The sequence below is a fragment of the Nematolebias whitei genome, chromosome 21 (assembly GCF_014905685.2).
Source record: "Nematolebias whitei isolate Nwh7 chromosome 21, NemWhi1, whole genome shotgun sequence".
NCBI lineage: Eukaryota > Metazoa > Chordata > Actinopteri > Cyprinodontiformes > Rivulidae > Nematolebias > Nematolebias whitei.
The window spans coordinates 33,579,223-33,603,684 of NC_056518.1; the positions used below are offsets into that span (position 1 = coordinate 33,579,223).

At 38.6% G+C, this 24,462-nt stretch overlaps 1 protein-coding gene and 1 non-coding gene across 2 annotated transcripts in view; both read left to right on the forward strand.

Moving 5' to 3' along the window:
• The first annotated feature begins 2,588 nt into the window (after positions 1-2,588).
• Positions 2,589-24,462, forward strand: part of LOC119427258 (otoferlin) — a 34,979-nt gene continuing 13,105 nt past the window's right edge. Inside the window, exons 1-32 of the mRNA XM_037694838.1 lie at positions 2,589-2,764; positions 3,659-3,728; positions 6,789-6,915; positions 7,011-7,065; positions 7,143-7,274; positions 7,367-7,429; positions 7,539-7,623; positions 7,704-7,863; positions 8,893-9,079; positions 9,167-9,353; positions 9,498-9,721; positions 9,865-9,973; positions 10,059-10,236; positions 10,392-10,512; positions 11,638-11,738; positions 11,817-11,907; positions 11,989-12,105; positions 12,195-12,347; positions 12,440-12,629; positions 13,134-13,258; positions 13,334-13,468; positions 14,482-14,499; positions 15,216-15,377; positions 15,456-15,575; positions 15,673-15,834; positions 17,680-17,842; positions 17,980-18,053; positions 19,442-19,468; positions 19,555-19,686; positions 21,702-21,774; positions 23,694-23,812; positions 23,908-24,045. Coding sequence (XP_037550766.1) covers positions 3,683-3,728; positions 6,789-6,915; positions 7,011-7,065; positions 7,143-7,274; positions 7,367-7,429; positions 7,539-7,623; positions 7,704-7,863; positions 8,893-9,079; positions 9,167-9,353; positions 9,498-9,721; positions 9,865-9,973; positions 10,059-10,236; positions 10,392-10,512; positions 11,638-11,738; positions 11,817-11,907; positions 11,989-12,105; positions 12,195-12,347; positions 12,440-12,629; positions 13,134-13,258; positions 13,334-13,468; positions 14,482-14,499; positions 15,216-15,377; positions 15,456-15,575; positions 15,673-15,834; positions 17,680-17,842; positions 17,980-18,053; positions 19,442-19,468; positions 19,555-19,686; positions 21,702-21,774; positions 23,694-23,812; positions 23,908-24,045 — 3,774 coding nt within the window. The 5' untranslated portion in view covers positions 2,589-2,764; positions 3,659-3,682. The remainder of the gene's footprint in view (positions 2,765-3,658; positions 3,729-6,788; positions 6,916-7,010; positions 7,066-7,142; positions 7,275-7,366; positions 7,430-7,538; positions 7,624-7,703; positions 7,864-8,892; positions 9,080-9,166; positions 9,354-9,497; positions 9,722-9,864; positions 9,974-10,058; positions 10,237-10,391; positions 10,513-11,637; positions 11,739-11,816; positions 11,908-11,988; positions 12,106-12,194; positions 12,348-12,439; positions 12,630-13,133; positions 13,259-13,333; positions 13,469-14,481; positions 14,500-15,215; positions 15,378-15,455; positions 15,576-15,672; positions 15,835-17,679; positions 17,843-17,979; positions 18,054-19,441; positions 19,469-19,554; positions 19,687-21,701; positions 21,775-23,693; positions 23,813-23,907; positions 24,046-24,462) is intronic.
• trnak-uuu lies at positions 16,701-16,773 on the forward strand. Its single transcript has one exon. It is a non-coding gene; the product is annotated as a tRNA-Lys (tRNA).

Sequence of the window (24,462 nt, forward strand, 5' to 3'; positions counted from 1 at the left end):
GCTTGCTTCTATTAGATGAAATATAACTATGAAAAAAGTTTGTAAGCTCAATCATCCAGGTAAATAGATCACAAAAAAGTTCAATTGTGTCATCTGGACAGATTCTTCTAGGAAAAACGTTTCGTCTTTCATCTGAAAGACATTGTCAGTCTGAGGCCTGCCAACCCAGATCTGTCATGTAAATAGCACCTTATTGATGTGGTTCCAGCCAGCCTGCTGTGGAGTTCCCAGAAACTGGCTTTACATTTGCAAAAAGGGACCATGTGTCTAAAACAATCTATCATCAGCATAACAATCAAATGTTTTAGGCCTGATGGCCAACTTGCTACTCACAGAAACAGCCTGGGGACACCTGGCCAAGATGTTCAGAAAAAGGTTCAAGGTTCTTTATTGTCATTCACATCACATGTGGCACACGAGATGGAACACAATGGTGTATTTTCATCAGTTTCTGCTGGCTTCAGTGATCTTTGCTGGTCCACCACTCCTGGGGAGGGTAGCAATGGTCTTGAATGTCCGTGGATTAGTGGAGTCCAAACTCTTTTAAATTAAACAGGGTGGCCACTCACACCTGATCATCATCCCATTGATTGAAAACACCAGACTCTAATTTCACCTTCAAATTAACTGCTAATCCTAGAGGTTCACATACTTTTAACCATTCACTAATATGTAATATTGGATCATTGTTCTCAATAAATAAATAAATGACCAATTATCACCAAGTGATACACTGCCTGGCCAAAAAAAAGTTGCCACAAAAAAAAAGTTCACACTAATATTTTGTTGGACCACCTTGCACTTTGATCACATCATGCATTCTCTGTGTCATTGTTTCTAGAAGCTTCTGCAACGTCACAAGATCTATTTCCATCCAGTGTTGCATTAATTTTTCACCAAGATCTTTCATTGATGACGAGACACTAGTCATGATGGGTGCATCACTTCACCTGTCTCTCTTCTTACCCTGATGCACCCATCACTCTGAAACAGGGTCAATCTGGACTCATCAGACCACATGACCTTCTTCCATTGCTCCAGAGTCCAATCTTTATGCTCCCTAACAAACTGAAGCTTTTTTTTCCAGTTACTCTCACTGGTTAGTGGTTTTCTTAAGGCTACACAGCTGTTCAGTCCCAGTCCCTTGAGTTCCTTCACATTGTGCGTGTGGAAATGCTCTTACTTTTACTATTAACCACAGCCCTGAGTGCTGCTGTTGTTTTTATTCCATTTGATTTCACCAAACGTTTAAATGATCGCCGATAACAGTCATTCAGGATTTTTTTCCAGCCAAATTTCTTGCTGGAAGACGATGGGTCTCCACTGTCCTTCCAGTTTTTAATAATGTGTTGGACAGTTCTTAACCCAGTTTTAGTATTTTCTACAATCTCCTGAGATGTTTCCTCTGCTTGATGCCGATGATTTGACCCTTCTCAAACAGACTGACATCTTTTCCACGACCACGTCATGTGTCTTTGACATGGTTGTTTAAGAAATGAGAAGCAACTCATCGCACCAGTTGGAGTTAAATAACTTGTTGCAGCTGAAAGATAATCGTCCGTGCAGTGATGATCCAATAGGAGGCTCGGACCTGTTTGCTTAGTTAAATCCAGGTGGAGACTTTTTTTTTTTTGGCCAGGCAGTGTATATGTATATTTACGCAACCTCTCCTAAAGTCTGATCATGCAAGTATAAATGCCAGTTATAAATCTTCTCCTGCCATTGAGTGTGGTTCTTTTGGGTAAACAACATTAGTGTGAGAGATTTTTTCCAACATATAATATTTTTGTCTCATTTGTTTAACTGGGTTCTCTTTATCTGTTTTTAGGACTTGTGTGAAAATCTGATGCTGATATAGGTCATATTTATGCAGAAATATAGAAAATTATAAAGGCTTCACACACTTTCAAGCGCCGTATGGTGGCAGCCATCTTGGATTTTGACGGGGGAATCCATTTTTCTAAAGGAACCTTTCCTATGGCTGGATGTGGCACGCACTGACAGGGAGGGTTTTACAATTTCTCCTCTTCGCTCTGCAACATTGGACAAATATTAATAATCTTGTTCAATGTATAAGAGCTCAGAATATGTGTTGGGACTCTGTTAGCAACAACCACACCACATTTATCTGTAAAATTGACTTTTTTTAAACCATTTTTGCATTTTTTAAGGTCAGTGACAGCATCCATCTGGAGTTGAATTTACTCCAGTGTTCATCAGTTGCAGTTGTACATCTATTCATAATTTCTTAAAAATTACTTTAAAATCTGTCCAGTTGTCCATGAAATATTTTAGTAACACACAGAAACATGAATTCACGCAAAGTTACAAACAAAAACTTTATCACCCGTCTTTCAGCAGTGGGTGAGAAAAACGAGCTTTAACTGGTAACACGTTGATGGTTCAGACTTTTGTATGACTGATGTTAAAATGTGTGTCTTGTTGTTGTCCCTCCTTGTGAAGACTGGAAGACTGATGTCTCTCAGCAGCAGTTAGTTATAGTTACCAGTCTCGGGTTCAGCACTCATGCAGTATTCATCGACGTATCGTGTGACTCCTGACCAACTTCAGACCTGGACAACACATTTCTTTTCTCTACCAGTTTCTTATTGTAGCCTTGATCTGGGTGCTCTGGAAACATCTAAAATGTTCATGTAGCAGCTCTTTTTGGGGAGAAAGTTGAGGTCAGAGGGCATCTTAGCCAAGAGAAACCTTTTGGATCTACCCGGACAAAAACAAGATAAGAGAATATTTCTCTTGTATGGTACGTAACATCCGATTATTTTAATTCCTAAACAACTGAGCGTTAAGTAAAAATTAAAAGTTATCAACTTTTGCACTTTAGGCCTCTTATGTGCACATGAAAGGTTTTATTCAAGCGGGAACCTTATATTTATATTTGTTAATATTTTTTATCTTTTTGAGATTAACATTTTTTCAGTCTTGTTCTTTGTCAATTTGTAAACTGCTCATCATTTGAAATTACCAAATATCCTGAGAAAATTACATATATTTATCAAGAAAACAGTTAAAAATAAATGTTTTTTTTGTTGTTTCTGATGAGTTTGACAGTCAACTAATAAAAATGACAGCAGTGGCGTTCATACAAGCCACAATATGAGTAATATTAAGTAATCTTTATTATGCAGAAGTTGGACGTTTTAGATACAAGCTGTGTAAGTATTTGCAGAGCACTTTGTAGATTAATTTCTGCAGATTAAGTGTATTATTTTTCACAATGCATGTGAAATGGATCCTATTCAGTTGGTGTATTAAGGTCAGATGATTTAAATAATTAAAAGCCCATTCAGAGGCAGCACCAAGGTGTGGTAGTGCCCTGACACTCCTCTCAAAATGTTACCACGTTAATTACATTTTAGCTCGGCTATGGCACATTTGTCATAATTTTGTGTTTTAATAAACGTGTATTTGACTTGTTTCAGATCACTTAATTGTACTTTTTAATTGATAAAGGTTTTAAAGAAAAACTGTGCTTCTAACTGGAGTGCATCCTCAAAGTTGAAGAAATATAAACAACTGTTTTATAGAGTTTCTTTAGTTTTTAGTGAAATAACATTATAGTTGGTAAAATTGACTTTATTTATTTATTTTATTTTTTGCTATAACCTGTACATTTTTTTGTAAATGTCTTTTCCAGAGACGCAAAGAATTCCTGTGAACCATGAAGCGCAGTAAGCACCGTGGACACAAGGAGGACAGAAACGGAGGTACAGTTCGCTTCAGGTCAACAGACGGACGTTTCTTCTTCTTGGAGAACGTCGTCGAACCAGTTTTCATCCTCAAACATCAAAAAGCAGCAGCATTTTTAACATTTTGATATTATGCTTCTAATGCCAGAAACTTTCTGCAGCAATGTTCAAGGCTGCTTCCTAACTTTGTGATCATCTAAGCTCGTAAAAATGCTTTCATTTGAATTTATGAATTGTATAAAAAGAATCAAGACCAAAATAAATGTTGAATCTGCTCCTCTTGGCTCCTTATGGTCACCATGGTAACGTCACACGTGTTGCTCTCACTCTCTGACTGCCAAGTTAATGAGAGGCAGGCCAAAAGCAGTGCAGACTGAAAAGAAAGCCTCAAACTTCTTGAACCATGAATGAAAGAAGACTGATGCTTTTACAGTGTTATTTGTAGGAGATGTGAACAATTAAAAATACCCATCACTTCCAGTTTTGAAAAAACATTTAGAGCTGTGAAAACGAATAAAACTTATGAATTGATGGGTTTGAATTTATGCATTCTGGAGTGATTTGACAGAAAATAGCAAGTCCTCTCTGGCAGTGAGAGATCCACTGGTTGAAGGAAGGCAAACCACCTGCCAGTACATTCTTTATACTTTGTGTATTGTGTGTACTAAAAAGTATGTAGAGATTTTTTTTATGTCAAAACTTTATATAAATTACAAGTTAGACTGTGACATCATTACCTGCCAGTTACACATTCTGGGGGAAATATTTGTATAATACATACAAATGTATTCAAATAGTAACATAACTGATGTGTGCTTGAGAGAACAGCAACAAACTAATCAAACTGTAAAAAAGTAGAAGTTTAGTGATAGCTAATGTAGCATTTACACCTGTATGCAGTTTATGAGATAAAGCTGTTTCGCAAGCTTAAATTATTTTGTTTAAAAAAAATTCTGCTGTTTGTTCTGTGACTGATGTCATAATTGATAAATTTCTAACTATTATAGTTTTTGGACAGAAAATCACATCAATAATGATGAGACCATCCCATAAATGATATATCGTCATTTTACAAGTTTATGACAGATAGTAATGTTTTTAATTAAAAAATGCCTGCCGGGTTAAAAGACAAATGTTTTAAAAATGAGCAAACAATTTTAGTGTTAATTTTGTAAAACTAAATACTGATACCCAAACCAACTTTGATCCAACAAGTGTCAGTGTTAGTTCACAATCTCTTCATACTGTATGTTTAATATGCTTAGAGAATGTTAAGTTTTATCTTAGCATTTGCTATATTTATCTACATATTTCAATCAATCAATCAACCTTTATTTATACAGGTAAATCCCATTGAGCCTCGAGGACTCATTTACAAGAGAGACCTGATTTCAACAAAGAAAGATGACAACAATGGACAACAGCAACAACAATAAACAATTATAAAAAAAAGCATACTACAGGTTTTTTTTTTTTTTTTAACAAATAGGATGGCTAAAAGGAAAAGGTAACAAAACAAAAAAAAAAAAAAAACAGCTAGATTCCAAGACAAATGTAGAAAACCAAAAAGCAGGAACATGTCAGCATTGGTCCCTGCCAGGTGTCCAACAGATTCTTAAAGACACTTAGAGAGGTCAAAGGTCGAGAGCTTCAAATCTTTTTGTAAGATATTCCAGGAAACAGGAGCGGAATAGGAGAAGGTCCTTTTGTCTAGTTCAGTCCTCATTGAGGGAACACTGCAGGTAATGATGTCCTGAGAGCGCACGCTGTAGCTGCACTCACGCAGAGACATGTAGGAGGAGATGTATGAAGGCAGCAGACCAAGAAGTGATTTAAAGATGAAAATATACCAGTGAGAGAGTCTGCGTGAAGTTAATGATGTCCAGTTAACCAGTGAATACTGGGTGCAGTGGTGGGTACGATAATCACAGCCAGTTATGAATCTTAGTGCACCATGATAGACAGCATCCAACATCTGCAGCATCCAACATCTGCAGGGTTCTTGTAGGAGTGTTCATGTAAATAATGTCACCGTAATCAATGGAGGGAAGGAAAGTCACAGATACAAGGCGTTTTCTAGCATTCAGGGTTAGACAGGATTTGTTTCTGAAAAAGAAACCCAGTTTAACTTTCAGTTTCTTTACCAAGTTTTCCACATGGAGCTTAAAAGAGAGATGTGAGTCGACCAAGATACCCAAATATTTATAGGAATCAACAAACTCAATGGGGACACCATTTGAGGATAAAATCGGAGGAAGAACTGCTGGGACCAACTTCCTATTGGAAAAAAAGCATCCCTTTGGTTTTGTCGGCATTTAGGACAAGTTTGAGGCGAAACAAATCAGTCTGGATGATGTTGAATGCAGATTTCAAAAGCTGGAAAGCCTTAGCAACAGTTTTAGCTCGACAATAAACAACTGTGTCGTCAGCATAGAAATGTATGGATGCATTAGGGATGTTTTTACCTACATTATGTATGTAGATTGTAAAGAGGGTGGGTCCTAAGACTGAGCCTTGTGGTACACCATTGTTGACTGTTAAATAACTGGAGGAAGTACCATTATGTTGAACACATTGCCTCCGGTCTGAAAGATAGTTAGAGAACCAACCAATGGTGTGATCTGAGAAACCGATTTCTGAGAGTTTATGACACAAGATGTTCTGATCCACAGTGTCAGAATCTTTAGACAGGTCTAAGAAAAGTGCAGCACAATAATCCTTAGCATCCAGTGCTTCAACAACATCATTAAGAACCTTCAGTGAAGCAGTGTTTTTTTTTTTTTTGCCACATTTGCTGCAAGCTTGTCGTCATTTGCAAAAAATAAACTTTTACAAAACTATAATTTTAAAATGTACACTTGTATAGCAACTATACGTTGTTATACAATAAAAACCAAGCAAACATTTCCTTCTGACTCAGTGTTTTTGCAGATGATGTGATGTTATATATGATAGCTCCAGGTATGTTTCAGTTCAAGGTTTGGTCTTTCCGTCTTTTTAACTTGGTCAAATTAGCCCTCTGGGTTAAAACCTTTGTCTATTCTTGATTTAAAACATGATTTTTTTTATATTCTGTAGATGAACCTGCCATTTTGGAGACACAGAATCTAGATCGTAATGGCATGTTACTGGGAGGAGGCCTGGACCCCGACACCATCTCTCTGGCCTCAGTCACAGCTGTCACCACAAATGTATCTAACAAAAGGCAAGCGGTATTCTTTTTGTCTTAATGTCAACATTTTAAATTGATTTGGTGCTTTTGTCTAAAGATTTGCACGGATTCTGTTCTTCCTTGTACAGATCCAAGCCCGATATCAAGATGGAGCCCAGCTCTGGAAGACCAGTGGATTACCAAGTAAAGCACAGTCGCTGTGTATAAACTGTACGTGTGAGTGAGCAAGATTTGGTTTTTAATTTCACGAAATATTTCAGGTCAGTGTGACTGTGATTGAAGCCAGGCAGCTGGTGGGCCTGAACATGGATCCAATGGTCTGTGTAGAGATTGGAGATGATAAAAAGTACACCTGCATGAAGGAATCAACTAACTGTCCTTACTACAATGAAGTAAGTTAGTCGTTGCAGCTAACTCCAGCTCCTATTAGCTAAAAATGCAAAGTTTATAAATGACATCTATGGCAAACTTTTATCTTCTCCAGTATTTTGTGTTCGACTTCCACATTCCTCCAGATGTGATGTTCGACAAAATCCTGAAAGTGTCTGTAAGTATTTTTTAATGTATTATTTTTATTTTGATTATGATGATCAGTTTAATCAATGTTGCAGTTTTATTTATTTGTTCAATTATTCATTTGCTAAACTTACATTTAGGTGATCCACTCCAAAAATCTCCTGCGCAGTGGAACACTAGTTGGGACTTTTAAGATGGATGTTGGCACGATTTACTCCCAGCCAGGTAAACCGTCTGCAAACATCAACATTATTTTCTGTTTAATTCACTGTAAACTGTGATATATCAGGTCCGTTTCCTTACAGAACATCAGTTTTACCATAAATGGGCCCTGCTGTCCGACCCGGAGGACATCACAGCAGGATGTAAAGGCTACGTTAAATGTGACGTTGCAGTCGTGGCTAAAGGAGACACGATCAAAACTCCACACAAGGCCAATGAATCTGATGAGGATGACATAGAGGGGTAAATAAACCATGGACCTGTACTGGAAATTTTCATTTATAGCTTTTATGGAAAAGTATAATTCAATTTAGCCTTTATTTATACAATTTATTCTCAATGAGCCTTGAGGACTCATTTACTATAAAGAGCTGTAAAACAACTAGAGAAACGTATTTTATGCAATAACTGCATTGTCTGCAAAAATGAATATGGAGTGCTGGGTAACTTTGCTGAAATTTGCTAAAAAAGCTAAAAGTGAGTTGTTAAAAGCTAAAAATAAAAAGCAAAACACTAGTTAAAAACTATCAGGAGTAAAAAAAACTAACTAAAAGTTATATTTTGCCAGAAGAAATACAAACTAAAAGTAGCAAAACACAAGCTAAAAATTTAAAATGACAAAATTCTAGAAAAATGCTAAATTTAACTAAATATTAGCCAAAAGCTAAAATGGGCAAAACAATAGATAAAAGTAGCCAAAAGGTCGCTATGATTAGAAAAAAAATAGTTGAAATTTTGAACAATCTTGCTATAAGCTAAAATGATCAAAAGGCTAGCTAAAACCTAAAATATGCAAAACTGTAGCTACAAGTTAGAAGTACCAAAAGGCCACTCAAAAGCTAAACATTAAAAAGAGTTGCTAAAAGAATCTAAAAGCTAGCTAGAGGCTACAAATAGATACAGATGATAATACAAGTAGATCATTAGCCAAAGAGTCCCGATACACTTTCAAAATTGTAGCTAACAATTAAAAGTAGTGAATGGCTTCTTAAAAGTTTAAAAGCGCAAAAGTCTAGTTAAAAGTTGCAGAACTGTAGCTATAATTGAAATTTCAATGGAATTCTATGTGGAAAATATTTATCAGTATAGTTAATTTTTTTTTTTTTTTAAATATATGAAATTTAACAAATGTCAAAAGTTATAGCACTCAACCTGTGCATGACCATGATGTCATGATATATATATATATATATATATTTATTTATTTATTTATTTATTAATTATTATTATTATTGTTTGTTTGTTTTTTCACACAAAAACATTTTGTTTCAGTAATTTGCTGCTGCCAGACGGGGTGCCCTCAGAGCGACAGTGGGCTCGATATTACCTAAAGATCTACAAAGCAGAGGGTCTCCCCAGGATGAACACCAGCCTCATGGCCAACGTGAAGAAGGCCTTCATTGGAGAAAATAAGGACTTGGTTGATCCTTATGTCCAAGTGCATTTTGCTGGGCAGAAGGTGAGTCCAACACGATTCTTGTCCTTTCTTTTATTCCAGCCAGGATCAAATAATCAAAGTCTTGTGTGGAAAAATGTTTGATTTCAGGGGAAAACGTCCGTTCAGAAGAGCTGCTATGAGCCCATCTGGAACGAGCAAATCATTTTTACGGAGATGTTTCCACCACTGTGCAAACGCATGAAGATCCAGATCCGTGACTCGGACAAAGTGAATGATGTGGCTATAGGAACACACTTCTTAGATCTCAAGAAGATTTCCAACGATGGGGACAAAGGTGACTTATCCTTTATCCTTCAAACACTGTGTGACTCACACTGAGCAAGAATTGAATTGTATGTGTAGCAGGGGAACAATGAGCATCCCATAAAACTTCCAAACCATTCCAAAGATGCACATCCTCACACTCGTCATTTCTCAGGCTTCCTCCCCACCCTGGGCCCAGCCTGGGTGAACATGTATGGCTCCACTCGAACCTACACCCTGATGGACGAGTACCAGGAGTTAAACGAAGGGCTCGGTGAAGGCGTGTCCTTCAGGGCCCGTTTGCTCATCAGCCTGGGAGTAGAGATCCTTGACCCCTCCTCGCCTGACATTACCAGCTCCACGGACGTGCAGGTGGAGGGAGTGCCCAACATCTCAGAGGTGGGTCCCTGCGGCTCGGGCAGCCATGCAGAGGGAGTCACTCCTGATGAATTATTGAACGCTGTGCTGGGGCAACACTAATAGTGCCATCAGATCTCTCTCTCTTTTTTTACACCACCAAAAATGTTTGTTCTTTTCCACAGAGTGCTACGGGGAAAGTTGAGGATTTTTTTCTCTTTGGGTCTTTCTTGGAGGCCACAATGATCGACAGAAAGATTGGCGATAAGCCGATCAACTTCGAGGTCACCATAGGTATTTTATTATCGATTTAAACCGAAAGCGATGAGAAGTTGAATCAAATCCCCAAAATATTTATTGACCACTCTGCTGCATTTAGGTTACTATGGAAACGAGAATGATGGAGATATCCAAGCGAAAACAACGGGGAAGAAAAGCGATGGTGATGAGGAGGAAACTGAATTGATCCACAACTCCAGCGACGAGGAGCTGGACGATGCTGGAGACCTGACTTCAGTTGCAGCATCTCCTCCCATGAAACCTGTCATCACAGACGGGTTAGAGCAATAAAAGTTTCATAAAATGCATTTAACAAAACTTTCAAGCATTTAATTTGTACAAGTTTGTGGTAAAAATATTTGTTATGTATTGTACATATATCTATTCAGCCAGCATTTCCATTAAATACTGTAAATTCTCATTTCGTTCCTAGAAACTACTTCCATCTGCCTTACTTCGAGAGGAAGCCGTGCATTTACATCAAGAGTTGGTGGCAGGATCAGAGGAGAAGACTCTACAACGCCAATATTATCGACAACATCGCTGATAAACTGGCAAGCGTTCATCTTTACGAGCAGCTCAGTGCATCTCGAGCTACGCTAAATTAATAACTAAAGAAATTGTTTTTTTATGTGGAAATGCAGCTTAAAACCTGAAGGGTTTGTTTGAATTTTCTAAAACCAGATTGATAAAACAATGACGTAGAGCAGAAGTTAAAGGCTAAAGAAATGAAAACACAAACCTAAAAATAAAAACACTAGTTAAAATTAAAAAGTTGTGAAATGCAAGAAAAAATAAAAGTAACAAAATGGAGCCAAAAATCTAAAAGTAATAAAAGTCTAGGTAAAAGCTACAAGAAACAAAACACAAAAAGTAGCAAATGTTAGCGAAAAGTAGCAAAATATTAGCTAAAAAATAAAAGCACCAACAGATTAGTTAAATGCTAAAGTATCAAAAGGGAAGCTGAAAACTAAAATTAACAAAAGGTTGGCTAAATTTTTTTTAACAGCAAGCTAGAAGCTAAAAGTTGCAAAATGCTAATAAAATGCTAATAGCATCACCAGGTGAGCTAAAAGACGATGTAAGAAAATAGTAGCTGAAATATAAAAAGCTTGCTAGAAGCTTAAAGTAGCAAACGGCTAGCTAAATGCTAAAAAGTACCAAAAGAAGACAAATATTGGCTATAATTTAAATCTGGATCTTTAAAGCTAATGGAAGCAGAATGCTAAAAGTAGCAAAACATCAGCTAAAAACTGCACAATGTAAGTTCTAAGCTAAAACTATTAACAGACTAGTATGAGTAAAAGCCTGGTTGCTAAATGCTAAAAGTAGCCGAACCGTAGCTAAGCACTTAAAGAAGCAGATTTCAAATAAACTTTTTGAAGGAATTGAAGAAATCCTAATGAATTTATATTGTGAACATAATTTGTAAACAAAGTTAAATTTGTTTGAAAAGAAGAAGAAATGTAAAACAACTAACACAAAAATCATAATATTCATCTTCCGAGAGATCATTTTGATTTAGGATTCGCTAAAATAGCACAAAGTTTATGCAGAAGTCGTGGCTGCAGAAAAACTTACAAAAACATATAGAACAGGAAAACCATGTTAGTTATGATTTAGTGTTCATAATTTATTATATCAGTGACTATAATGAGTGAAGTTGACTGTTTTTGTAGGAGGACGGCCTGAACGACGTGCACGAGATCATCAAAACAGAGAAGACCTACCCTGAACGCAGACTGAGAGGCGTTCTTGAAGAGCTCAGCCAAGGATGCAGGTGTGTTACAAACAGGAATAAAAAAAAATAAGGTCTGATTATTTATTTCAAAGTCTGAAGAAGCTCCTGTTCTTTCAGTCAGTTTCTTTCATTGGCCAACAAGGACCAGAATCAGTCTGGCAGAACCAAACTGGACAGGGAGAGACTAAAGCTGTGCTTGTCCGAAGTGGTAGGTTGGCTGAAGACGGAACTTTCCTGCTATTTAATGTTTGTTGTGTCTGACTGAATGGTTTAACGTCTCTGTTTGTAGGAGGCCATAGGTCAACAAGCTAAGGCCATGAGGACGCAGGTGAAGAAAAGCACCGTGAGAGAGAAACTCAAGTTGGCTCAGAACTTTCTTTCAAAGCTGCGCTTCCTGGCTGATGAAGTAGGACTCCCAGCTCATGGGCCGTTTCACATCTTTTAATGTTTGCAAGTGGCATGTTTGATATTTATTTATTTATTAATTTAATGCAGCCTCAGCACAGTGTTCCTGATGTTTTCATTTGGATGATCAGTAACGGGAAGCGCATCGCTTACGCCCGCGTCCCTTCCAAAGACATCCTTTACTCCAGCATCGACGAGGAGAAGGGAAAAGACTGTGGCAAAGTTAAAACTATCTTCCTCCGGGTGAGTTTCAACTAAATATGGGTAACTGTAATTAACTGTAATTAACTTTAACTCATATTGTTTTGACTTTTTTTTTTTTTTTGGCATAAAAGATTCCTGGTAAAAAAGGTTTTGGACCTGCTGGATGGACCGTCCAGTCCAAAATAGAGATTTATCTGTGGCTGGGTCTGAGTAGGCAGCGCAAAGATTACCTGAGTGGACTGCCCAACGGATTTGAGGAAAATAAGTTGTCCAAAGGGCCCGGTCTGCCATCTTCACCTCCCATCAGCCTCACCTACATGAGTAAGACTTTTCACAGGTTCAGTCGTTCTGTCATACTTAGTTTAAATATAAGAACTTAAAAAATAAATAAATAAAATAAACTAGGATGCATATCACTTGCTGCATTGCATACCAACCTCTAACTCAATATCTGTAAACTTGACCGCGTTTTAATCATTTTTGCGTTTAGCCTCAGAATTAAATGTTTAATATGTCCATCCAACCATTGCTTTCTGGGATTTTTCTGAAAATCCAGTCAGTGGTTTATGAGATATTTAGCTAACAGTGAAACAGGATAGACGTTTTAAACAGAGCTTTTATAGGTGCCTCTCAGTTAATACCGTGCCATGCACCATCTCTGTAAAGTCACAGAGTTTTTGTATTTTCCATATAGACAACCAAATACACACAAACATGTTTACACATTTTCCTCCTTTCGTGTCAGCGGGTGATATTAGGAAAAGCATCTTTAGAAACATCCTTTGTTTTCTTTTATATGTTACGTGCGTTGATGTTTGTGTTCAGTGAAACAGATCTTCCAGTTGAGGGTCCACATGTACCAAGCTCGCAGCCTGTTTGCTGCTGACAGCACAGGTCTGTCCGATCCTTTTGCAAGAGTTTTCTTCTCAACTCAGAGCCAGGTTACCGAGGTAAATGTGCCGTTCATAAAAAATATTTATGGTAGATTCTGGGTCTTAAATACTTTGGGTTTTTTGTTTGTGCAGGTGCTGTCTGAGACTCTGTGCCCTACGTGGGACCAGCTGCTGGTGTTTGAGAACGTGGAGCTGTTCGGAGAGGCCAGCGAGCTGAGAGACGACCCCCCGATTATTGTCATTGAACTCTATGATCAGGACACAGTGGTGAGGGATGTTTTCAAATAGAAACAACTCACTGTTTCAGTTTTTAAATGTCCCCAGTCGCAGAGGGAGAATTATAAATACCATCCGTTCGTCCAAGCCTTTTGTGAGCATGAAAACTTGAAAAATGTGCGAGGTACAAACTTCCGTTTTGGTGCTTGTCTACATCTAGACATGACATAAAATTTCCCTTCTTAAACTGGACTTCCACATTGAAATCCAAGATGGCTGCCGCCGTATATGTCTGCCTGTCTTGTGAATTGAATAACTTGAAAAAATCGCAATGTGTAAACTTTTGTTCAGATATGTGATTGAATCTACGCATACAAAAAGTTCACAATCAAAAACTGGGTTGCCGCGTCAAAATCCAAGATGGCCACTGCCATTTAAATGCGTAGACTGACCACCCCTCTCATTTGAGGAAACTAATCTTGCTAGTTTTTATATTGCTTAAAGTTTAGTGTCCTCAAATTAATTGGGGTGTCCCTTGGGATGGCTAAAGGTTAATTTATGGTGGCCACGGCCACCATCGGCCACCTACTGGCTCTACCTACTGTATGCACCTGGTGGTGGACTCCCTCCACTTGCCAGGATCTGTTACTTTGCTTTACATCAGACAAAAAACAAACAAAAAACTACTTATCTTCTTACACACAGTATAATTCCTACCTACTTGCACCAAAAACATTGTTTATTTGCATTCCCTGTTTAATTCCAATCCTGAAAAACACTCACCCTCAAAACTACAAACGTTCACCATTCAACTCCCTCAGCGACTGGGGACATCGGTGTACCACATGTTGACCAGAGTAAGAACTCTACCTTTGAACGGTGTAAATTTCTGAATGTTGATAACATGTTCCTTCATTTTTTCACCCTAAAATGTACCGAAATGTTTTGATAGTGTCTGTATCACCTTGACTTGTATGTGAAAGAACACGTTTGCTGACTGATCATTTTATATTTGCTCCTGACAAAAACACCATTGTTTTGGATGACCGAATGTGGATAAGTAGAGTGTGGATTGCCTTGATGTACGGTAGCAGAACTGTAATGTGTGCAGAGCAGAATCTATGGAAAGGCATGCAAGAGGAATAAGACATGTTCATAGGGACAAACAAAAGGACTTCTCACATAAATCTTATCCCTGTTGCATTCCTTGAAGTGACATTGAATGTGTTGTTTATGTGGCCAGCAGTAAATTGAACTCTTTGTAACCACTAACTGCAAGAAAGATTTAGTTGCATAGTTTTCTTTTGGATCAAGTCATTATCTAACTATGCCATTTGGATAAATATCTATTTTGCAGTTCACTGGTTAATTTTGGTAATCTGGATGTTATTTGCTTTGCTTTGAGTACTTTTTGTCACAATGTTTTAATCTAGTCAGCACAGAAACATGTGCATATCGAGCCATGTTTCATATTGTTTGTCAAAAGAAAACATATTTACTACAATCATTTTTTTTTACTTACAGTGCCTTGCATTAGCGTTCATCCCTCCTGATAATTTTTATATTTTGTTGCTTTTGAATGTGGAGTGTAATTGGATTTTATTTAGATTAAAATGATCTAAAAACACTTCCAATTCCAGATTTTAGAGCAACAAATAAAAAGATTACCATGAGGATGAATGTTTTGCAACTCACTGGACTGATATTTGCACTGAAATGCTGAAACTGGTAGCTAAATAGTTTTTCTTCACATATTGGGTCCAGATTTCATGTTTACTTGTGTGCATGTTGCTCGTAGGGGAAAGCTGATTTCATGGGAAGAACCTTTGCTAAGCCCGTGGTGAAAATGGCCGACGAGCACTACGGGCCACCGCGCTTCCCCCCTCAGCTGGAGTACTATCAGATCTATCGTGGGAACGGTGCTGCTGGAGAAATGCTGGCAGCCTTTGAGCTGCTTCAGGTTAGACTCTCACAGCATCACAATCATGCTCCGCGAGTTTACGCTTTTTATGGTTTTACAGCGTGTGTTGTCTTTTAGATCGGCCCCAATGGAAAAGCAGACCTTCCCCCCATTGATGGCCCCACAGACATGGACCGTGGCCCGATCCTGCCTGTACCACTGGGGATCAGACCAGTACTCAGCAAATACAGAATTGAGGTGAAAACGTCACAGTGATCAACATGATCTCAATAATTCTTACGAAGTGTTCTAGAATACATCAACACAAGCAAAAGGTCTAATTCCCTTTTTTCAGGTTTTGTTCTGGGGATTGAGGGACTTGAAGCGAATAAATCTTGCCCAGGTGGATCGGCCTCGTGTGGACATTGAATGTGCAGGAAAAGGACTGCAATCTGCTCTCATTCAAAACTACAAGAAGAACCCCAACTTCAGCACACTAGTCAAGTGGTTTGAAGTGGTACGGCGTTATCTACCTTTAATTACACTGTTATCCTCTGCAAAGGTAGAATTTAAGGCCCTGTTTACACAAGTGTTTTATGTATAACAGCAACTTTTCTGCTGCGGTTCAGCCATTCACGTACACCAGAGGTGTCAAACTCACTTACAAAAGGGGGCTAAAATTAAAACCTTTTTCAAACTAAAGGCCAATTTCAGAATCTACATTAAATCAAATCAGATACCCAGCATCTTTTCTTGGTCACAGGTTTCTCAACGAGAGTTTGAGTGGTCTCATTTGATGTTTTCTGTTGTGCTTTCGACATCATAATCAAATATTACAGAAAAAAAAATCAAGAAATAGAAGTATTTTATGTTTCACATATCATCTTGGGGGCCAGATAAGATGTCAACAAGGGCCACATTTGGCCCCCAGGCCTTGAGTTTGACACATACATGACGTACACAATAGTCCTCGTCCTCTCTAAAACTGAAGTTTTTTTGGGGATCCAGGTCTCAGAGTGGAGGTTTTCGGGGGAAATTGGAGGTGTGAAATACTCCATGGGTGTGAAATGGCACATGTGCACTATAGGCAGCTGCAGTCAAAAGCTTTTCTGTACCGACAGCAGTTACAATAAATGGCAGAGAGCAGGGTGTTTTGTCCTACTCACCATTTTTCAGCATGTAGGAACAAATCAACAACATCCTAGGACCAAGGTAATGTTCCTGTATTCACCAGTTTAGATGTAATTGTGATCATGCAGACTCTGATGCAGCTGAGTCCAGCATCTGTGTTGCCAGATAAACTTGGACATGTTTTTACACCCTCCTTTTTTGTGCACATGTTCACCAAACACAGCACACACCTCCACCACCTTAAGTCTAAATGCCTGGCTAGCTCAGTCGGCTGAGCATGAGACTTTTAATTTCAGGGTCGTGGGTTCAAGCCCCACGTTGGGTGCCAAAATGTAGTGACTTTACATTGAAACTTTAAATAACCACAATTTGTGATGACATCAAAAATCAGGGTTGATTGTAAAGAAATTTGCAGGTCAAACCAAACAACTGGACACTCAAAGTATCAAAAAAGAACACAAAATCTTTCACAAACTAACTCCGATCTTCTTTATACCTTCCATTTACATCAAAGGCTTATATAAACATACCATATAATAAGTTGTTATTTGGCTTGTCAGTATAATCTTACTTGAGAAACTTTTTTTCCTGGGTGAATGCCCAGACATTTCAGCGCCGGACACAAAACAACACATACCTTTATCTAGCATGTAAGATATTGTCAGTTTGAAACAAACCATTCCGTATTTGGTCACACTCTGGCATCTTCTGTGTGGGCTTTCTATACAAATAAAACTTTTCTACTTCAATCTAACACCTTGACTCAGCATATATGATAGTTTGGGTCAAAATACAATGTTTAATAAAACAGTTTAATATTTATTTTCTGGAAACCCTGCCTGGTATGGAAACTACAGCGTTTCCATGTAAACCATTCGGTTTTAATTTATTAATCCCAATAAATATTGAAACAATACTAATGTTTCCAGAGGTCGTTCTTGTGTAAACAGCCTAAAGATCTGGGTCTGAAGCCACATAGACCTAGCATTCTTTGAAGGAATGCATATCACCTGCCGTCTTCAGTTGGTTTGACTTCTAAAGTTCGTTATTACTTTCTGCAAGTTTCATTGAAATCCCTCCAGTGGCTCATGAGATATTTTGCCAACAAACTCCTGCACACCCAGACAGGCAAAACCATTATGGTTTGCCTTTGCTTTTCAGCGGCAAAACTTACTCTGTTTTTAAAACAAACCACTGATTTTAATTCCTATCCTAATCTAATTTTCTTTAGGATTTGCCAGAGAATGAGCTGCTTCACCCACCGCTGAACATTCGAGTGGTGGACTGCAGAGCTTTTGGCCGCTACACTTTGGTCGGCAACAACGCTGTGACCAGCCTGAGGAAGTTCATCTACAGGGGGGCAGATAAGCAGGCCAATAACTGGTCCACAACAGGTAAAACCGAAAACCCAGGTCACATTACAGTCAGGCTTTACTAAAGCTTTACTGTTTATATAAACTGCAGTGATGTGGTTTCCATATGGAATTTCATAATAAAGGTTGAACGTGTATGTCATTTGTGTATCTTTCAGAGGAAATTGTTGTTGTCAGCATGGAAACTGAGCCTGCCTTCAAGAAGATGGAAACTGTAGTCAAACTAGACTCTGTAGGTTTCACAGTTTACAACTTTTATTCAAAGATTTAAAGTAGGAGCTGCAGTAGCTCACTGCTCGGTGCTGCTTGTAACCCTGAGGCTGCAGGTTTGAGCAGTGGTTGCATCAGGAAGTGCATCTGGTGCAAGACGGTTGCCAAATCATTCAGGCTCGCTAAGCAACTTCTGCAGTGGTGACCCCTGCAGAAGGGAGATGAATAAAGTAAAATAACAACTCAAAGCAGTTAGACATAAATCAGTAAGCTGCACTGACATTATATTTTGTAATTGAAGGAATGCATATTGCTCTCTGCTTTTCATACCAGAGTTTTAGGTTGCGATCACAAAATGTTAAGAAATACCAGAACTGTAGCAGTTTGATTAAATCTGAAAATAATGTGCAACCTCAAGCAGAACTGTGATATTTCTCGCACGGTGTGTTAATATGGGTTCTGAATGACTGTTAGCTAACACCACAACTAATCTTAGCTTGATATCTGTGAACATTCACTGAAGTGTGTTTGCAAAGGTCAGTTAGCTGTGTAAGCCAGTGGGGAGTTTAACCTCTTTTGGGGGGTGCTCAAGCACCTCTAAATTTTATCTAAGCTCCCCTGAAAAATAAAGAAACTATCATTAGAATTTTGTAAGGAAACTCTGTTCTCAAACCTGAGATTCATCAAAATATCGAATAACTTTGGAATAAATGATGGCACTCTTAAACGGCTATGAAGTTTTTTTGCACGAGTCAGATCCTCAATGCCACCTGTCAATCAGTCCAGTAGGCATGTCAGCAACTGACCAATCAGCAATCTCAATTTGTTCCGAAGGTAAACACACCTTACCTGCAAGAGCTGTTGGGGAGGGTGTAGGATGAGAGAAGCGGAGTGCTACGTCTGTAGTATTTTAGCTAGCACAAGCCACGAGTAATTGTCTGCACTGGGGGCTGAGCACCCCTAAATGTCAGATTCTAGAATCGTCCCTGGTGGAAGCCGTCTTAAATTGGGCTGATAAAGTTAATCAGTTGTAGGGGTACATTCAAGGTTTACTTTCGGAGTGTCCAGCAGTTGACAAGATATTTTACTAACAAACAATAATGCCAAAGTTTTAAGCAAAGGTTTTACATTTAAAGTATGGAGATGTTGTTTAGCTGCTACGACACCGAGCTTAAGTTAATTTTCTGTAAAGCTGACCGAGTTGTAGTCATTTTTTTGTTTTTAAATGTCAACTGGCTGTGGTGGCCATTTTGAATTAGGTTGAGTCCAAAGGTATTCAGTTGTTTGTGTCAGTGTATTGATTACTTTCTGAAAGTTTCAGTAGAATTTTTTCAGCGATTCATAAAATATGTCATTTCGTAAACGAGTGCCCGGTGATTTGACACTGTTCGATCTGCTGTTCTTCTCCAGGGCTCTGAAGCTGTGGTCAAGGTGGAGGTAGGTGTTTGATGAAGCATTTCATGCAGAGTTAATTACTCTCAAAGTCTTAATGACAGGATTTGTTTCTTGTGTTCAATAAACAGGATGATGACAAGGATGAAAAGGGTAAAAAGAAGAAGAGGAAGAAGGGCGATGAACCTGAAGAGGAGGAACTTGATGAGAGCATGTTGGACTGGTGGTCCAAATATTTTGCGTCCATTGAAACATTGACTGAAGTGAGTAACATTTATCATTACGTAGCCCCTCACTTACGTTCCAGACACACCTGCGATAGGTGACAATCCACAAGTAGAGACATTATATTTATTTTAGTTTTTTATATACATTTTAAGGCTTTATAAACCCCACACTCTTGAAATGTTCTTAACAATGTTCTAAACTCTAAATGCTCTAAAAGAGCACAGCGTGTCATGACCTTCGCTCTCTGCCACACCCACTTTTCCGCCACAGTCACACTCATAACCTGTGTCACTCTCAACCTTCCTCCTGCTACACTGTAAATAAACTATTTAAATTTAAATAATAGTTTAAATAATCGAGTGCGACCCATAACCGAGCCTTTAGTCCCCCTCGGCAAACACTGAGCGGGCCAGGCCACCGGGAAATGTCCCAGTGATCCCGATGGCCAGTCCACCCCCAATCTCCCTCCTGCTGCACCTGTGCGTGCACTTTTTTTTTCTACCCAGTCTCTGCCTCCTTGCCACATTGTCTGATCACCTCGTGCCTGAAGTATCCAGCATTCTTGTTCCTGCTCTCGTTCTTGACCACGAGTTCCTCGCCCTTTGCCTTGCCCAAGACAGATACTTCTGCCCATCCGATATCTGGACCTTGACTTCTGCTCTGCCTTCAGAGCACCGATTCCAGCTAAACTCCTCGGATAAGTTTAGCTTTTTCTGCCTCTATGTGAATGACCGACACCTGTGTTTTTGACCATGAACTCAGACCTCGGACTCTAAGAGTTGAGCTCTCAGAATCAAGCTCCACATTCTGAAGAGTGTTTGTCGGACTTTCGCTCACATATCACGTGATCCGTCCAAACCTCCTTTCCCTCTGACATCATTACAGCTTTGGCTTCTCCACCTGTGATCGAGTTCTTCAGAGTCACGGCTGACTTTCTCCTCCTGATGAAACTTTAAATAAATATTTTTGTTCACTCCTGTGTGTGGTTGAATTTCCAGGACAAATAACGAAACTCTGACTGACTCTGACCTCTTCCAGCTCTTCTGGGAGGACTACCATGGTGTTCCCAGGCCAACCGAGAAAAGTAGTCTCTCCAGCATGTCCTGGGTCTTCCCCAGGGTCTCCTCCCAGTCTGACATGCCTGAATCACCTCCCTAGGGAGGCACCCAGAAGCATCCTTACCAGAAGCCTGAACCACTTCAACTGACTCCTCTGGATGTGGAGGAGCAGTGGTTCGACTCCCAATCTCTCCTGATAACCAAACTTCTCCCCCTGTCTCTAAGGGAGTGTCCAGCTACCCTGCAGAGGAAACTCATTTCAACCTCCTGTATCCACGACCTCATTCTTTCAGTCACGACCCAGAGTTCATGACCAGAGGTGAGGGGAGGAGCGTAGAACAACCGGTAAACAGAGAGCTTTGCCTTACAGCTCAGCTCCCTCTTCACCACAATGGACCAGCACAGAGGCCACAATACTGCAGACGATGCACCAATCTGTCTGTCAATCTCACGCTCCATTCTTCCTTCACTCATGAACAAAACCTCAAGATACTTGAACTCTTCAACTTGAGGCAGAACCTCACCCTCGACCCAAAGAGAACAATCCACCCTTTTCTGACTGAGGACCAATGATTTACTTCCTCATAAACCTTCAAATCGTGTGCCAAAGCAGTGACGTCACTTCGGCACTTTCGAAGCTTCGGACATCATGGATCACGTTGGCTGTGCCAAACAAATAAAGCTTCAACACAGAGCTTCAGAAACTTTGGGTTGTTTTTAATAGATGCCTTGGAGCTTCAGCTTCAGAGGGCCCATCATTACTAAAAAACAAAGTAACAAGCAAACAACAGCTAAAAGGCTAAAAGGACCATGACAATGAAATAGCTGGAAAAAAATATATACCTGTGTGTGTGTGTGTGTGTGTGTGTATATATATATATATATATATATATATATATATAAATATATATATATATAAACAAATATGAACAGGAAAACTATAGTCTAAATACTCAGTTAATGTTCACACAATTTCACTTCTATTCTTTCAGGCTCTGAAAGCACAAGAAGCAGCTCTCTCAGATACGGAGGAAAAAGACGACATGGATGTTACAGATCGAGGAGGTACAACCAAATGAGGTCTTAAATTAAAGGCCCAACATCCCGTTCGTTTCACAGATTTAGACGTATAAATTATTTTGTGTTGGAAAATGATGGAAATTTAGCTGTTTTAGTCAAACCCTGAAAATACCGTTAGCGCAATTTCACCCTGAAATGTAGTGCTGTAGCTGCATCTCAGCTACTACAACATAAACTTAAGCTCAGTTTGTGTTAACTTGACAAAGTTCAGTCATTTTTAGTTTGGCTAATTAGCTCTGGCAACTAGCTTAAATTGGATCGACCCCAAAAGTTAATCAGCTGTAGATGTACATCCACTTATCACTTTCTGACAGTTTTATTAAATATCAAGCTCATGAGTTATTTTGTTAACACTCAAAAAAGTTTGTTTTTAATGGTTATTGCTAAAATTCTGCAATGACTGGCATTTGGATTATTATTAACAGCGCTCACTGACAGGCAAATTTTAACTTATTTTCAGCTAGTTGCAACTAATTTCAGCTGTTTTTCTTTCAGCTGTTTTGTGCTTCTTTCAGATTCTTTCTGCTAATTTCAGCTTGTTGTGCGCCTTTTAGCTTTTCTGCTATTTAAGTTACAATTTAGCTGTTTTTATGCTAAACTTAGCTTTTTTGGTTAATTCCACATTTTTTACACTCCAACTTTTTCAGCCTACTTGAGCAAAAATGTGCTCTCTCACTTCTGATAATTTAAGCTTTTTTCTGCTTTTTAAGCTACTTTTCACTTGGTTTTTTTTTTTGTTTTTTGGGTGCTCATTTCAGCTGTTTTCAGATAATTTTCACTTTTTTGTGCTCAGTTCTGCTTCTTTAATCCTAATTGGGCAAACACGTGTTCTTTCTGCTTTCTTCTGCTAATTTAAGCTTGTTCTACCTTTTCAGCTAGCTGTTTAACATTTTTAGCTGATTTCAGCTGTTTTTAGATAAAGTCAAGTATTTTGTGGTAATTTCTGCTACTTTTAGCCTAATTAACATCTTTATGCTAATTTTAGCTTGTTATGCTCGTTTCAGTTTTTCTGCTAGTTTCATCTTTTTCTGCTATTTCAGCTTGTATTTAGCTGTTTTATGTTAATTTTAGCTTTTTCATTTAATTTCTCATTTTCTAGCGTATATCAGCTATTTCCATCTTTTCTAGTAGTTTAAGCTTCTTTCTGCCTTTTCAGCTACTTCTCAGCTATTCTTTGTTAACTTCAGTTTTTTTAAGTTAATTTCCTAATTTTTGTGCTAATTTCTGCTTATTTAAACCCATTTCAGCAAATATGTGTTCTTTCTGCTTTCTTCTGCTAATTTAGGCTTGTTCTCCCATTTCGTCTACATTTCAGCATGTTTTTAGCTATTTTCAGCTGTTTTTCAACAAGTTCTTCTGCATGTTAGGCTGCCTTCAGGCCCAGGCCTCCCTTGCAAATTAAATCTGTGATCTTAGTGGGATTTGTCTGGTTAAATAAAGGTTAATAAAAATAATAATAAATGAGCATTCACACTGCAGTTTTGCAGGAAATTAAATTTCTCTAGTTATTGTTGTTTTTGTTTTTGTTGTTATGCAATATTTTCTAGCTTTGACCAAAACTGTAAAAACTCCCTTTTCCTGCTAAGATGATAGTTGAACTCTTAAGCTTTCAAAGGCAGCAGACAATCTGCATTCCTTCAAATAATCCTAGTTTTTTTTTATCCTGACAACTTGGTTGTTCAAAAACAACTCTTTTCTATTTACTTTAAGTCTGTATGAATCGTAGTTACTGTACAGTTCATGTAAATGTGTATTTATTACAAGACGACTTTAAGTAATATTAACTGGTCAGATTGTTTTTTAGATGTCAAATATTCTGAAGTATTTTAGCCGGCAGCTCTGATTCACCATCCATCCTCACGCTCTGCTTATTTCCTCCATGTCCATCTCATCTGTCCTCTCAGACATCAAGCCTGAGGACGCTCCTGCCAAAGGTGGCAAGAAAGGAAAAGGAAAGAAGGATAAGAAGAAACTGCCAGTTGAGACGTTTGGAAAGAAAAAGCCAAAGCTGGATGAGCTGAAGGTACAAACCAGCTGAGGATGATGGTTTCATCTAGGTGGACGTGTAATCTCGATCCAAGAGGTCGTTAAATAAATATCGTGGTGTGTTCAAACAAGGTGTATCCAAAGGAGCTGGAAAGTGAGTTTGATGGCTTTGAGGACTGGCTGCACACTTTCAACCTGTTCAGAGGGAAAGGTGGCGATGATGACGACCAGAACGTGACGGATGAGGACAGGATTGTTGGAAAGTTTAAAGTAAGAAACTCTCTTAATGTACGTTTATTAAATGCTTAGGAAGCATGAAACAACTGGAGACGTCAGCTGGAGTCATTTAGCAGCTGCAGTGGCTTCAAGAGGGATTCACGCTTCAAGTTACAAACTAGCCTTGTGATACTTTTAGCTTTTAGTTAGCCTTTAGTTGCTTTTAGCCTTTAGTTGGCCTTTAGTTGCTTTTAGCCTTTAGTTAGCCTTTAGTTGCTTTTAGCCTTTAGTTGGCCTTTAGTTGCTTTTAGCTTTTAGTTGGCCTTTAGTTGCTTTGAGATTTTGGTTAGCCTTTAGTTGCTTTGACCTTTTAGTTAGCCTTTAGTTGCTTTTAGCTTTTAGTTAGCCTTTAGTTGCTTTTAGATTTTAGTTAGCCTTTAGTTGCTTTTAGATTTTAGTTAGCCTTTAGTT